Below are 15,879 nucleotides of genomic sequence, written 5' to 3' on the forward strand. Positions count from 1 at the left end.
AATGATTTCAAAGCTACAGGGAAAGCTATAGGGAAATCTATAAATTTTCAGACTAAATATAAATACATGATAACATACACATAAAATATGTATTTATCAACATTTTTACACTGTACAAGGTCAAAATTGTCCTTTCAATTCACAACATAGAGATAAACCATAAAATACCAGAATATAACATAATGCAAACCACTTGAAGTAAATATTTTTAATCAAGCTGCAAACATAAAGAAGCTGACTTTTACAAAGCAAAAATAGAGGAAGTGATAAACTGCATAAAAATACACTAGCATTTATAATTAGCATTTAAAATCCATGTCCTAAATAAGTACTTTTCTTTTGTAATGTACTGCAAAAATAGAAGGAGTTATGATATAAATAATCTCCAAGAAAGCAAGTCCCTCATCTGCTTGTGTATCAACAATATAGTGAGTATTGGCAACACATAAAGGCCATATAAATATTGACTCACTTCACAAGACAAAAGATGTTTCTCATGTCTCACAGGAAATAAATACTATGAACATTGTGTTTGTTTTCAGCTCCTGCTGTTATATTAGCTAAGTTCATGTCCAATTTAACATGTATCAATAGCGATTACATATGCTGCTGCAAAAAAAGATGAGGGGGCTATTTTGATGTATCAGAACATTAGCATTTTATAAAGCAACTTAAGTAAAATTAAAATTATTCCAAGGATATTCTGATTTAAGTTCTAACATTGCAATAGACAAACAAATTAAAATTAAAAAAAATTAAAAAAAACAACAGGAGACTAGGAGAGAAAGGGAGAAATGCTTTTTTCTAGTTCCATATGCGGAAGGCATAGACATTTTGGTGAGGTATTGACATTTAGTACTGTAAGGTGCCCCAGACCACTCCTGAGTGAAGGAGTAGAACATCTGGCAACTGGCAGTTGGAATAGAGTCCTTTTCAGGTGGGGAGGGAGAGCAAGTGTCTTAACTCTTTTGCCTCAGAGCGTGTTAATATAAGACAACTGGCACTTGGAAGAGAGTTCTTTTCAGGTGGGGAGGGGGAGTAGAAGTCCATAGCATCAGAGCGTGTTAATACTGTATAAGAAATGCTAATGATCTGATGGTCATTTTGAAAATTCCTTTCTTAGTGAGCACCTAGAAGCCAAGGGGAACATACGTGCCAAATCTCAAGTTTGTAGGCTTTATGGTTCTGGAAATTTCATGATGAGTGTGTGGTATTTGGCTTTTTTATATATAGATATAATATATTTAATATACAGGTAGTCCTCGACATACAACATTTCATTTAGTGATAGTATGAAATTACAACGTCACTGAAAAAAATGACTTATGATCATGTTTCACACTTACAACCACTGCGGCACCCCCATAGTCAGATGCTTGGCAACTGACTGATATTCATGACAATTGCAGTATCACATAATCCCCTTTTGAGGGCTTCTGACAAGCAAAGTCAATGGGAAATCCATTCATGTAACAACCATATTACTAAGTTGACAACAGCAAAAATTCACTTAACAATTGTGGCAACAAAAAGGTGCCCCACAAAATGACATCCGTGCTCTTAACAAATTCCTCAGCAACAGAAATTTTGGGCCCAATTGTGGACTACCTGTCATATCATGTTAAAAATTTAGATCTTGTGGGGCAGCATTACTAGCTGTCCAGGGCTGCATGTGACTCACAAGTTTGACATGCTTGATCTAAACTAAATTGTGAAATTCTGATTGTAAAATCAAAAATGAAATTTAAAAAATCAGTTTCAGACAATCCATTCCTCTTAAAATATGCCAAATAATTTGGGGAAAAATCCAATTACCAATTAGCTGATCTAAAGTATCCTTACACCCATAAATGTTAAAAAAAGGACCAGCAATTTTGAGACATAGATTAACCTAAATTTTATATTATTCCATGACCTTATTGTGTGGCTAAGACTCAACTTTTTGTATCCCAATCTCTTCCAAAAATACCTTGCAGCTGTTAATGCTGGAAATACAGTAGAAATTTCACCAAATAAGATTGGGAAGATATGTAAACCATGGCTTCCACAATTATTTCAAGACACTTAATTATAGCTCCACTCTGTATCAAATGACAGGAAGGAGAGGGTCTTAGAATAGAGAACGTAGCAATATTCTAAGAAATTCTCCCTTTCATACAGATGCACTAGATATTTTTTTTTAAACCTTGGCAGAACCCTTGGCATGACCTAAGCCATTTTTAACTCAATCCTTCTTTAACAGAAGGATTTAATAGGATTAAACAGAAAGATTTAACAGGTTATCCTCCTAGATCAAATTCTGTTCTGTTCAAGTTTAGAGAGTTACCATGCTGGCTGATAGATAATCCTGAATATATCTATATAATTTATCTCCACCATTCCATTAGCCGGAAAAGAATAAAGAAGACCAAGCCTCTTCCAAGATACTAAGGGCATGTAAAGGTTTGTTGACTTGATCATTTGGATTTTAGCAGCTAAAAACCCTGGATATCTGTTTCAATCTTGTAATTATTATTTTTTCATTTAATTTAAATCTTTTCCCAAGGACTCAAAATATCAGGTTTAATAAAAAATAATTAGTATCTATAAAGATGATAATTTTCTTGGGTAATTATTCTAGGAAATTTCAAATATTAAATGAAGGTATATTTTTAACACATTTCAATAAACACATTAGCGTATGAAGGATGTATGTGAGTAACAGTAATTCACCAAACTATTACACTAAACCAGAAAATTTTGGTATACAACGTAATTATCAATTACACATAAAGTATCACTACCATATAATCTGTTCATCCACATAAAGCATTTTATGATCCAAATGTTATTTGATTGCTTATTTAGACATGCCAGTGGACCCCATATTAAATTAAAAGACATCTTGGAAGCATTTTGATAGATGAAGAATTACTTTTAGTTAAGTTTAGTAAGTGAATTAGAATTGCATATTTTAATCCAGTTAGCTACAAAAGAAACAGACATTTGGGCAACATTTGATCCCCAAATGTGAATTGCATCATATCAAAGTCATCCCTTGAGACCATGAGGGGCAATTAATTTTCTCAAGGGCCTGAGAAAATGGGACAGTTGTGGAGGGCCAAACCAATGTAACCTGAATTGATTTCTTTAAAGTCTGTCACCTAAACTCTTCAAGTTGTTCCAGGCAAGCAGAGAGCAGGCACAAATAGCACTTTCTCTCCTCGTCCTCCAGCAAGCCCCAGCCAAAGAGAGCTAGACCAACTCAGCTTCTCTTGCCCCCTGAAGCACACTAATCTACATTTGATTTCTAATTTCCAGTTGACCTCATGAAGCCCAAAAAGGAATAACCAAATAAATGGATATGGCACTGATCTCCTCAAAACTAGCATTGCTGTTTTATTTTGCCTCCTGAATTGATACCTAAAATATTTATTAGTAAGCTAATAAGTAATTAGTAAACTAATAATTCACAGACTGTAAGGATGTGGTCTTATAGATTTTAGGTAAATAAATACATTTGAAGGTTGCTAATATTTTATGAATCCATACAATCAAAGCTAATATCATCACTAGTTTGTATACTTTTAAACAAAAAGTTCGAGGAATCCCAATTCATTAAAGGAAGCTGGAAAAACTTTATTCAAAAAGCATTATTATAAATCTCTAACAGAAGATTAAAAAACTAGTATAACCCTACTTAATCAAACAATCACCAGGAACATTTTTCAGGTTTTAATGGATTTCATAATGTGCATTATTTCCAAAAAGATGCAGTTTGATAAACAGCTTGGTTTTTTTTTTTTTAAAGGAGTCCAGTACTCTAGTAGAACTTTTCAACACATATTATTAAAAGGTATAATGTTTTGTAAAACTACAGCAATGATAATGTGGGTCAAGCATGTTTGAATACAATGCGAGTATCTAATGAATAAATTACACTATATTATTATATTTTGCACCACTGCGCCACTCAATATACCACTCACTGCACCACATTATATTAATGCTGGTAGTTATTTTGGTGCCACTGTAGTTTGCTGAGGATACACTGGAAATTCTAAGAAATAATTAGAAACAAGAGTGATAAGGAATGGTAACAAAATGTACTCTTGCTGTGGAAGATTTATAAACTGACTTTATTTTTCTAACATAAGCTTATAACATTTTCCATATATAAATATTAGATTTATCTGGAACAATATTAAGATCTAATAAAGTATCTAAAAATGGAATAAGCTATCCAACCATAATTATTTGATCCATAGCTAAATTAGTACTTGAATACTTAAAAGTATTCAAAACACTTAGGATAAGTTATTGTTTTGATCACTAATATTTTTGTTTCACTACAAGGCTACTACATCCCTAACAGATTGTAAATTCTAGAACTTTCTCAAATCGAATAGTATGGAAAAAATCATTGTATTTTAAATTTTCCAATTTAACAAGCATTTCCCTGCTTCTGGAAAGATAGCAAAGTCCTTTTATGTGCAATTAAACTATCAAAATGAAGGTAAGTGAAAAAAACTGTACATAGAAAAACTGGAATTTAAATAACTCAAAGGAAAAAAGAGAAAGGTTTTAATGTAAGAGAAAAACTTTAAAGAACTTAGTTGTTTGTGTGGTCTTTGGTATAGAAAGTTTGCATATCTCTTATTAACAAGTCAATGGTTAAGGAGTTTAGAGAATATTAAATCTGTTCAATTTAAGATGAGGTTAATTCTGTAATTATGATATTTTCATGTTTGATGCATACCTCAAAAACGTTCTAAAAGGATTAGCTGTCAGTTTCAGTACGCTTGAAATGTAAAGAGGAGAGGGGGCATTAAAACATATAATATGGTCTTTCTGTATTACTGTTCTTTGAAAATATATTTAAAAATCCACTGTGCCTTGACATAGCTAAAATTATGAAATAATGGTTTGTTTAAAAAACCGTTACATAAACAAGGACCTAAGTGTTAATTTTTTCAGTTTTATCTGTTGTGACATTGTAGATTATATCATAATTTTCCATTATGTCAAGACTAGGTATCTCTATCTTCTACCTAGATGTGGGCACAATAATGTTTCCAAACATATCCAGACAATTTAATTTAATTTAAGATTCCCACATATTCAGTGAGACAAGGGTGATTTTGGAGTGTCTATTCTCCTCCAGAATAAGCAGATTTGTCTAACATCTACATGAATGTGTCTCAGTGATCACTAGGTGATCAATTGATAACCTTATCAAGTAAACTCCAAACATTATTCTATGTCACACAGAATATCACTTATAAGCAGTAGTTCCTATTTAACAAAAGTTAAACAAATTATCTGAGACTTCATAATATTTCCTCTTTCCACTTGGAAGGAAATATAGTGGTTTCCACTGATACTAATGCCAAGTTAACATAGTATGTTTATTACAACACAGCAACTTTTTATAAAATTAACTTCTTGGGATACATGTACAGATGTGATTATCCAAGCACTGACTGAAACATCCCCCATGCCGTTACACTGATCTATAATATATTTTCAAAAATAAGGGGATCCAAGAACATTTCTCTATCAATTGTGACAGCCACCATAATTATAAAGACCATGGAAGAGACAATCTTACCTGCACTTCTGAATCAGCATCAACATGTTGCAATTGAAACCAAGTGTCTCGGTTATGATATTTCTGCAAATCTTCCTTCAAAATTGCTACTTTTCCTGTAAATAGATTAAATTGAATGCTTCACGATGAATATAAAATATTGTTATATCACAGCCTTCCTTACTTTGGGATATACAGTATTACAACTGCAATTCCCTTAATTCCAAGCAAAAGTCCATGTTGGCTGGAAATTCCAAAAATTAAAATCCCAACATGCTCTCAAGGTTACAAATTGGGGAAGTTACAATATATATTTTAGGTAAAACAATATGTAAAATGACTTTGTTTAAAAAATGATTTCTGCAGAGTAGAAAAATACATGCTTTAGATACTGACTGTTCAAGCATTGTTGAAAGAGCAATTATGAAATCAATGAAGTGTACTAATAATACTATACATCAAGTTCTTCATTTTGGAGAAAAGCTTATAACATCAGTAGTTAGCTCTCTGAATCCAAATATTTAATCTCTAACAAGGGTTCTTCAGATGGGATTAGAGACCACAGCTTTTATCTAGAATAATTACATCAAAATTTAACTGCACCGGAAAAATTTTCTATACAAAATGAAAGTTTCAAGCACGTTAAAAATTATTTCAAACACTTGACTTAGTATTAATTATATAAAAATGAACTTCACCTTTTATAAGTTTTCTATAGATTACTCATATGATCACAAGACCCAAATCGTCTAAGAAATGTTATCAAGTACTTGGAAAAAGGTTTGTTTGACAAGTATATGTGGGGCACATTATTCCAGTTGCTTACAATGCTCTGAATTTTCTCTCAGCCTGAAAGCTCTTTTTGTCAAATAATAGACTCTCTAAAAACAGTATGGGAAGGGAGGTTGCAGTAACAAAAGCAAATTGGAAGATCTGAGAGGCTGCCTTGCACAGCTTTCACACAACAGGATAATTAATACTATGACAAAAAGTAAATTGTAAATCCTAGTCAATAACATATTTTCCCATTGGGCACTATTCTTGCTATACATAGCAACATCTTGTTGATCGAAGGATGTAGCTTCACTCTATGTAAACATTTCGCTTAAGAAATTCTCATGACTGAATTCTGGATTTATATTTGCTACATAAATGAAAACTTTGGCTTCTCATCTGTCCTCCTAGTTTGTAAATTAGGCCAGAAATAATTGTGCATCTGTCACATGAAGGGTACCCAGTATAAGACTCTTTTATTCTTTCAGATAAGTGCTAAACGATCAGATGATGTAGCATGTTTCCTGTTTTTAACTGAAGGTCACAGAGGCTGAACTGTTCGTTGCACAGTTGCTAAGAATTCTCTTGTTAATCTATTTTCTAAGTTCCCAGCATTTGGCCTAAAGCATTTTCAAAGCCTCTTTTAAATATCTCATAGTTAAATCAACCCAGTCTCCTAGAAGTTGGCTTCAACTCTTGATACATTCATGGATAGGGTCACACAGTTTATTGGCCACTGTACAATTTCCAAGATGTTTTTCATCGTCTCAATCTAGCCTACATTCTTGGTACTCTCCGGAAGCTTCTCATCCAAATATCATCCAAGCTGAACCCCATTTAGCTTCCGAGCACCAACCAGTTCAGACAGGCAATGTCTAAATAGTCCATTAAATTCTTTTTTGAATGATTTTATCATATTAAAAAGAAAACATTTCAATACTTTCCTAAATAGTGTCCTGAAGTTAGTAAAGTTGGTTTCCCTATTGATTTTGCTTGTCAGATTGAACATGACAATACCCCGTTTCCCTGAAAATAAGACCTCCCTGGATAATAAGTCCAATTGGGCTTTTGAGCGCATACGCTAAAATAAGCCCTCCCCGAAAATACTGCAACATAGCAGCAGCCATCAGGCTCTGACCACGCTCTCTTCCTCCTACACCTCAAAAATAATAAGACGTCTCTCAAAATAAGGCCAAGTGCTTATTTCAGGGATCATGGTACAGATCATATTATTTTATATAACAGGCTTTGCAAAGGCCTAAACATAAAAGCACTGAGGTCAATTCATATTAAATACATTAAAATATTTCAGAGAAGATGTATTATAGGCATAGCCTATACAACCTCGACTTACAGCCATTTGTTTAGTTCAGGGCCATTTCATTGGCCCTGAAAAAAGTGACTTATGTCTGCTTTCACACTTACAGCCGTTGCAGATCCCGGAGGTCACGTTATCAAAATACAGACCCTTGGCAACTGGTATGTATTTAAGACAGTTGAAATCCCCCTGTATCATGTGATTTACCTTTGTGACCTTCTGACAAGCAAAGTCAATAGGGAAGCCAGATTTACTTAACAACCGTGTTACTAATTTAACAACTAGAGTGATTCACTTAATAACTGTGGCAAGAAAGGTCATAAAGTGGGGCAAAACTCCCTTAACAACTGTTTTGCTTAGCAACCAAATTTTTGGGCTCGATTGTAAGTGGAAGACTTTATATTGGTAATTGTGGGGTCCTAATTAAACATCTGTGCATGGAGAATCACTTTGCAGGACTGAATTCCAGTGGAATATCCCATCAGAAAAGGAAAGAAGCCATTTTCAAGATTTTAGCCCTTCTATAAACCCTTCCCAATGTTTCACGGGATTCCTCATCTTTCTAAGTAGATGTAAATGAAGCTGCCTCCCATTTCCTTGGAAAGAAAACCCAAAAGGTAGATATTGTGGAGGATTAGTCTCACTAGCAGAAGAAAATTGATTACCAACCTTCATTATTTATAACCACCTTTCCCAATCCAGTGAGCTGGATTATATCCAGCTATATTACATTTTGAATATAGCTGATCAGATAAGGCTGATTTAAAACTTACATACAAAATTTAGAATATGAAATGTATTATTATGGTTAGTTGCACAGTCAGCCAGATGTTTCGACTAGATTTGGCATTTTTATCCATCTATCAAGTCCTTCGCAAAGGCCTGGGATGAGCAGATCTTGTTGTTGGATGATAATAAAGGACTGTATCATTGCGGGATGTAAGCTGTTCCAAGTAAAGCTGCCTTTTGCAATTGACTATGGGGATTTGGGAGGCAGCAGTTCAACTTACTTCCTAACTAATAGATTTTGGGTTGGCTTAGTGTGAGCTAGCTCCCCTACCTATACATTCTTTGGATCCAACAAAAGACACCCCAAAGTACAGATGGACAGTTTTGGATCCAGATTACAAATAGATTTTTGTTGTTGCTATTGTGAATACGCAGGTGCCTCCTTTGTTGCACTTGGATACCGTTATATTTTTCCATTCTCTGCACAAAGGGGCATTTACTCTGGTATAAATGGATAACCTGCCTTCAATAGTTATAACACAGAGATATAATAATATCTCTTATCAAGATTGTTGTTCCAGGGGTTCAAACACTGAAGTTGTGCCTGTGGCAAGTGTATGCCTAAATTGCCCTCCATTTCATGCCTGCTGTTTATTGAATCATTTGTTGGCAAACTCTGCCAATTAACTCAGTCTCTATTAGATAAATTTGTTGAAGCACAGAGGAAGGTCAAGAGACATTTAGTTATATAAATGGATGTAAGCAGCACCCTAAAAGTTTGGGATTCTATTTATTATCATAAATCCTGACTTTATTAAGTCACATACAGTACTGGCCTCAGGTTGGCAGACAAATTTCAATCCATCCATTCATCCTGGATGATAGTGCCTTATATGGAAGGAAAACATATAGGTATATGGGCAAAATGTTTATCTTATCTGGGATTGCCATGGTGACTGACTTTGCATTATGCAAGCCTGTTACATCAAAACAAAAATAGAGACAGAGGGAGAGGAAATGGGCAGCTTAGTGTCAATCAGGCAGCCCAGAACAGCCATGGATCCTACAACAATTTCAATCCTTAATAAATATATAGACAGAGAAGACAGACTTACATTTCATAGATAAAGAGAAAAACCCTTTAGAAAGTTTTTGTAAACAAAGTCCGGTAACACAACTTTGCAATACAAACATATAAAATTGAATATGTGTGATAAAAAATTACGACCCAGGAAGCAGCTTTTTGTTTCCTCTCTTTGTTTTTTTTCTTTTGAACACACACTGTTCTTTTCTTGTTATACTGTTTTGTTTGTAATGCACACTGCCCAGAATCTTGATGGGATCTGGCAGTCTTATAAATTTGACAAATAAATACATTCTCCACTCAAGCATTTCTTTGGTTTCTTTCTGAATCTCAATATGTAAATATGTATATCCTAGTGTTGCTATTTGTTAAGATTATCCCATACAGCTAAACTTTTTAAGATTAAAAAGCACTTTGATATTAAAACATTTGCATTTAACCAGAGAAGAATACAAGGTAGCCAAGTGTTATCCAACAGGTCTCTAGATTTTTTCTAGCTCCAGAAGTGAAATATAGTATAGCATCCACAGTAAAGTGACCTAATTACATCAATGTTGCCACCACATCCCGGTCTCTTAACTTATACACAGGTATCAGAGGTGGTATTCAGCAGGTTCTGACCAGTACTGGAGAACCCGGTAGTGGAAATTTTGAGTAGTTATAGCTCGCCCCGTCCCCATCTATTCTCTGCCTGCAGAGTCCCAGCTCATCAGGAGGAAATGGGGATTTTACAGTAATCTTCCCTTGGAGTGGGGAGAGAATGGAGATTTTACAGTATCCTTCCCCTGTAGTGGGGTGGGAAGTGAGATTTTACAGTATCTTCCCCTGCCACGCCCACCAAGCCACACCATGCCCACCAAGCCATGCCCACAAAACTGGTAGTAAAAATTTTGGAATCCCACCACTGATAGGTATATACACTGCAGCATTTGCACGTTTTCAGCTTTTGCAGCACATACTTTGATGAAATCAGGTATGAGTTGATCCCCTAAAGAAGATCCATGGAAACATGAGAAATTTGCAGGGGATACTTGACTATCCTTCAGTAGTTCAGTTAGGCTGAGACCAATGTTCAATCTCACCAAGAAAAAAGACTGGGCTAAATTGTATATTATGCTTTCTCACCTTAATAAAAACCTATTTCTTTATACCTATGTGCTATCTTGGCAGATTTGCAGAAGCCAGTAAAAACCTAACAAAACATGTTCTGAATTGTAAGAAGCTTTAGGAAATTAGAGAAATACTACATTCCAGACCATACAACTGTGCAGAAATATTTTAAATGAATCCTTTTTTTCTCTTTTCATCATTTCCCTACCCTCACTTTTTTTTCTTTTGCCCAAACTCAATGTTTTCCTTATTGCTACAATGCTTTGAGAATCCCTAGCAGCACCTCTGCTGAAGAAGGAAACATCCTAATCCTTGGCGCAGGGGGGGGGGGTGTTTGCCTCCAAAACGTCCTCTTGACTCACTCCTTTTGTTTCCTGCTTGCCTGCCTCCTTTTGTGATTGTGATTTAATTTCATCTGTCTGTGTCAGAAATGCTTATAAATCTTCTTTGGACTTTGGGCTATTTCTCAACCACTCAAATTTAATATTTTACACACTTTGCACTAGCAATCTGAGCATCAAAGACTGCCAAGGCACATCAAAGAAAGAAAGGAGGGTGGGAGGGAGGATCTCCAAGAATTTTAAAACTTTGTTTCTTCATATGTTCAAAACATCATCAAAACAGAATTTAACCTGCAATTCAAGTGAAATATTCTAACTAAAACTAAACCAAAGTTTAAATGTGTAGATTCATTCAGCAATAATCGGGATAGATGAATCTTATTATCTATTAGTTCACAGCATGTTCAGATTAATTGCTTTATTTTTTTCAAAACAGAGATACTTTTTGAAAATCTTATTTCATCTCACTTAGAAATACAACTTGAACAGATTTTTATTTTGAAGGAATTTTATCCTCTTTATTGTTACTGTATATAGTTATTTAAGAACATAACCATAACTCAACCATGATGAACAGTATGTTGAAATGTTTAGGCTACATTTAAAGAAAAAAATACATGATTTTTTAAAATTCAGTACTGTTGTTGACAAATGTGTGAACATACAGAGCTTCTCCAGCTAGAAAAATAATTAAGACTTAAAATTGAACTAACATATAAACACATACCAATGATTGAATCCCTGCGGAAAACATCTCTATCGAAAATGTAAAATGACAGATGTCGAAAACTCCGTGGAATTTCACAGTAAAAGTCTTCTCCATAAAAAGGGCTATGTAAAACAAAAATAAAACACTTTAGTACAATTGTTAGAAGCTGGAAATCAATTACTGTCAACTTTCCCATTAAAGCTTTTACCTGGCACCTTCAATTTGCCTACCGCCATTTAATTGCCCTATAGGCTGCCACTGCTTAAAGCTAGCAAACTTATATTGTTTCAAAACTTAATATATCACATCTTCCAAATTGCTTTGGAAGTTGGATCATTTCTTTATATAGCTTGACTCTTGAAAATGGAAGCCCAAAACTGCCTTTTCAGTGATTAATATAATTGAGTATACAGCCGTATTTTTGCAGTGTTGCAAAACCTAAAAGAACATTGTATTGCAGTATCATTTTATATATTCATAATTAAAGTATTATACCAGACAGCAGGTTTTGCACTTTTCTAGAAAAAGAAAAAGGAAATGCTTATATACAAATTAAGAAAATTTGGCAATTCTCACATTTCAGACTATGTATAATAGTGACCTAGATACATCAAACTTCTTTTCCTTTGTTATGGAATAAATTGCCATAAAGTAATTATAAGTACCACCCATTTTATGGAGACATTCTTTTCAACATAATTGTTTAAGACTATTCTATTGTTCAATAAACAGTCTGAGTGTCATAAAAAATAGGCAGTAGTCGACAAGTTATATGCCTTCCATGTACAAGCAATTGGAAGATGTTATTAGAAACATCTTAAAATAATAGCTGCATATTCCTTTTTTCACACATTCTTTTTTAATTCTCTTGTTAGGGTAGGATATGTCCTTCAGCTGCCAGGATAACACCTCTCCTACTTTCTCTTAACAATCTATGGGCACAGCTGAAATCATTATGTTGCAAACAACAGCCTTTCTTCTGTCCTGCTAAACACAGTTAGGACTCTAACTCTCAATTAGTATGGACAACCAGACGCTCCACATTCAGAAGGCCGATATTTCTACTGCACAGAATATTTACTCTAAGGGTACTTAAAGTGCCCCTACAATTGATGTTTTTCATCCCCAGACATTTCAGAGGTGGTATTCAGCCAGTTCTGACAGGTTCTGGGGAACCGGGAGCGGAAATTTTGAGTAGTTTGGAGAACCAGCAAATAGGATGGCCCCGCCCCTGCTGCCTCCCAGCTGATCTTCTTTTGTTGCCCTGTACAGGAGAACAGAGCTGGAAAGCAGGTTAGTGGGGTGGGGAGGGAATGGAGATTTTGTAGTAACCTTTCCCCAGGAGTGGAGAGGGAATGAGGATTTTGCAGTGTTCTTCCCCTGCCACGCCCATAAACCATGCCATGCTCACAAAGCCACACCCACAGAACAGGTAGTAAAAAAATTTGGATCCCACCACTGATTTCAGGGTTTATATTTAAAATGAGCAAGAAAATATAGAATAGAATCCAATGGAGAACAAGCTGGAGAAGTACGATTTGAAGTATCAGTTTTCAGTACAAGGTTTCATGCTTGAACATATTTGGAATCCTGAACCAACTATTTCATTTGTATTTGTTGTCTGATCTGACTAACTGGAACTATGTCACTCATTTGGTGGGTGTCTTTCCCCAACTAGGAATTAATAATATTCAGCACAAGGCAAAAAAAAATAATTTTATAATTCAGAAGAGCTCTTGAACAATTTCTTCTCTTCCAGACTACTTAAAATGCTAGTCTCTCCTACAGAATGCAAGTTAATACTGTAGCAACTGTTGTGAGCCTACACCTTTAATGGGCTTATCTGTATCTATGATTTTCCTAATTAGCAATGAAGCTCTAAATAAGGAAAATTTAATTTCAATTAATTTGTTCCATGTTGGAAGATGGCAAACTCAAAGGGAAAAAATCATACACAATTGTTGGGAGTGCCTATTTTTTGGGGGAAAAAAGTCTTACTGTTACAGAATTCCTGAAAGAGTACATATGGGAAGGTTGTGACATTCCCACCAGTTGTCACATAGGCAACAAAGTCATGTTATCCAGTGATTTCAGAACAACTTCTAGAAGCAGCACTTTCTATTTCTATTTGTCTAAAGAAAAATAATGCTAGAAGAATGCAGCCAAATGGACACTGGGAAGACCTTCAAGAACAATATATTCTTTGTAAGAGAAAGCTGACCCTCAGTGCGTCTTTCTCACTAAAACAAGTACCTCTTGAACTATCAAATTATTATAACATCATTTTAGAGCAGTACAGATCACAGATCTAAAATATCAAAACAAACACCGATAGATGCAAACAGAAAATATTTTAAGCTAGTTTCAAAGCAAGGGAAATATTTAGTGAAGGAATTGAATGAAAACATGCAAAAAATAAAACCAAAATTTAGAACCATACCCATACCAAAGGCTGTTTTAAAAAACAGTCTTTGGAGCCTACTAAAAGCTGAGCAAAGAGGGAATTGATCTGTTTTCTTTATGTAGAGAATTCATAACAAGATGTTTTACACAGAATAAACCAGTGGTGGGTTTCAAAAATTGTTGGAACCTACTCCTTTGTGGGAGTGGCTTGCCACCCATGTGACCGGATGGGAATGGCTTGCCGCCCATGTGACCGGATATGAAATTATGAATTAGTACTTAGGTCGGTCCAAGTAGCTATTCAGAAGTTAGTGGTTAAAAGCAATTGTAAAGCAAGATATGGAATTAAATCCAGAAATATTTTGTTTGCTATTTGAAAGGGAGTATAATATATATTTAATTTTACACATGTTAGCAGCTGCTGGAATTGTGTTTGCACAACAGTGGAAAAACAGAGATATGTAAATGAATAAATATTACAATGTGCAGGAATAAATAAATTGACAATTAAAATCAAGAAGGCTTTGAATACTTTTTCATGTGGGATTGGTTTTAGCAATTGCCAACTAAGGAAAACAGAAATTAGAAATCCAAAAGTATGAAAGAAAATACCAATTATGTAAGGAAAGGTCCCTAAAATTTATAAGGAAATATTACTAGATCATTATTAATGCGTAGATAACTGTGGGACATTACACACCCACCAGTGGTGGGTTTCAAAAAATTTTGGAACCTCTTCTGTAGGTGTGGCCTGCTTTCCGGGTCCACTGTTAGAACATCTTCTAACTGGTTCGGTAGATTTGACGAACCGATTCTACCGAATAGGTGCAAACTGGTAGGAACCCACCTCTGGAATAAACCCACCAGCTCACTTTTTCATGATAATGGGACCTATAGGACCGTGATGGCAAATCTATGGCACGCATGCCACAGGCAGCACATGGAGCCATACCTGCCAGCATGCAAGCCATCAGCACTGGTTTTTGGCCTTCTGGAGGGCCAGGAGAGGCAATTTTCACCCTCCCCAAGCTTCAGGAAAGCCTCCGGAGCCTGGAGATGGTGAAAAACGGGCCAAATGGCCTATCGGAAGTTTGGAAATGATCCAGGGAGGGCAAAAACGGCTTCCCCTGGCCCTCCAGAGGAAATATCAATATCAGCTTGGAGGCGAGCAATGAGGCGTATGTGGGTGGGGAGCGTGGGAGTAGGTTGTGCATGCATGCACATGTGGGGGTACACTTTGCATTATGGGTGCTGGTCCATGCGCGCGCTATTGCACATGTGCGCTCACATTTTTGACTCCCTATAACAAAAAGGTTAGCCATCACTGGTTTAGAAGAATCTTTGAATGTCACAAATTACACATAAATGTATGTGCAATAAATATAAGAAAGTTCATGATTTGATTTACTACGAATTTCAATGAATTGTTGAATGCCTAAAATACATCTGTATTTAAAATCAGATTAAAAATTGATTACATATATTTACACTGAAACTATTAAGTAAATATCTATAAATTAACTTCCCCAAATCCTTTCCTAACTTGAAAGTATCAATTACTAGACTCATTCATAAAACCTGACTAAACTATGGCTGAGAAAGAGTAAAATCAATGTATTTTAAGATCCAGCTTTATGGCCAATATAGCCACATTAGTTCTCTGGACTCATTCTTAATTGTAAGATATTTCACCCAGTTTTTAGATGAATTCCATATCCAAGGCTGTAATTCTTTTTAGTTTTCTCCTTATATTCTTTTACATCAAAAATGAAGATTTGAGTAAGAGAAAGTAATAAGCATGTAGTTTTAACAATTGGCATTCATAATTATACTTTTTCATAA

The 15,879-nt window shown here is 35.0% G+C and overlaps 1 protein-coding gene across 1 annotated transcript in view; it reads right to left on the bottom strand.

The window, feature by feature from the left end:
• RASA3 (RAS p21 protein activator 3) overlaps positions 1–15,879 on the bottom strand; it is a 141,085-nt gene that overhangs the window by 73,351 nt on the left and 51,855 nt on the right. The window contains exons 3-4 of the mRNA XM_087726821.1: positions 11,653–11,756; positions 5,591–5,685 (exon numbers count right to left, since the gene is read on the bottom strand). Of these exons, the coding sequence (XP_087582947.1) occupies positions 5,591–5,685; positions 11,653–11,756 (199 nt within the window). The remainder of the gene's footprint in view (positions 1–5,590; positions 5,686–11,652; positions 11,757–15,879) is intronic.

The sequence above is a fragment of the Thamnophis sirtalis genome, unplaced genomic scaffold (assembly GCF_051295495.1).
Source record: "Thamnophis sirtalis isolate CommonGarterSnake01/CBP01778 unplaced genomic scaffold, rThaSir2_p1.2 scaffold_12, whole genome shotgun sequence".
NCBI classification, from domain to species: Eukaryota; Metazoa; Chordata; class Lepidosauria; order Squamata; family Natricidae; genus Thamnophis; species Thamnophis sirtalis.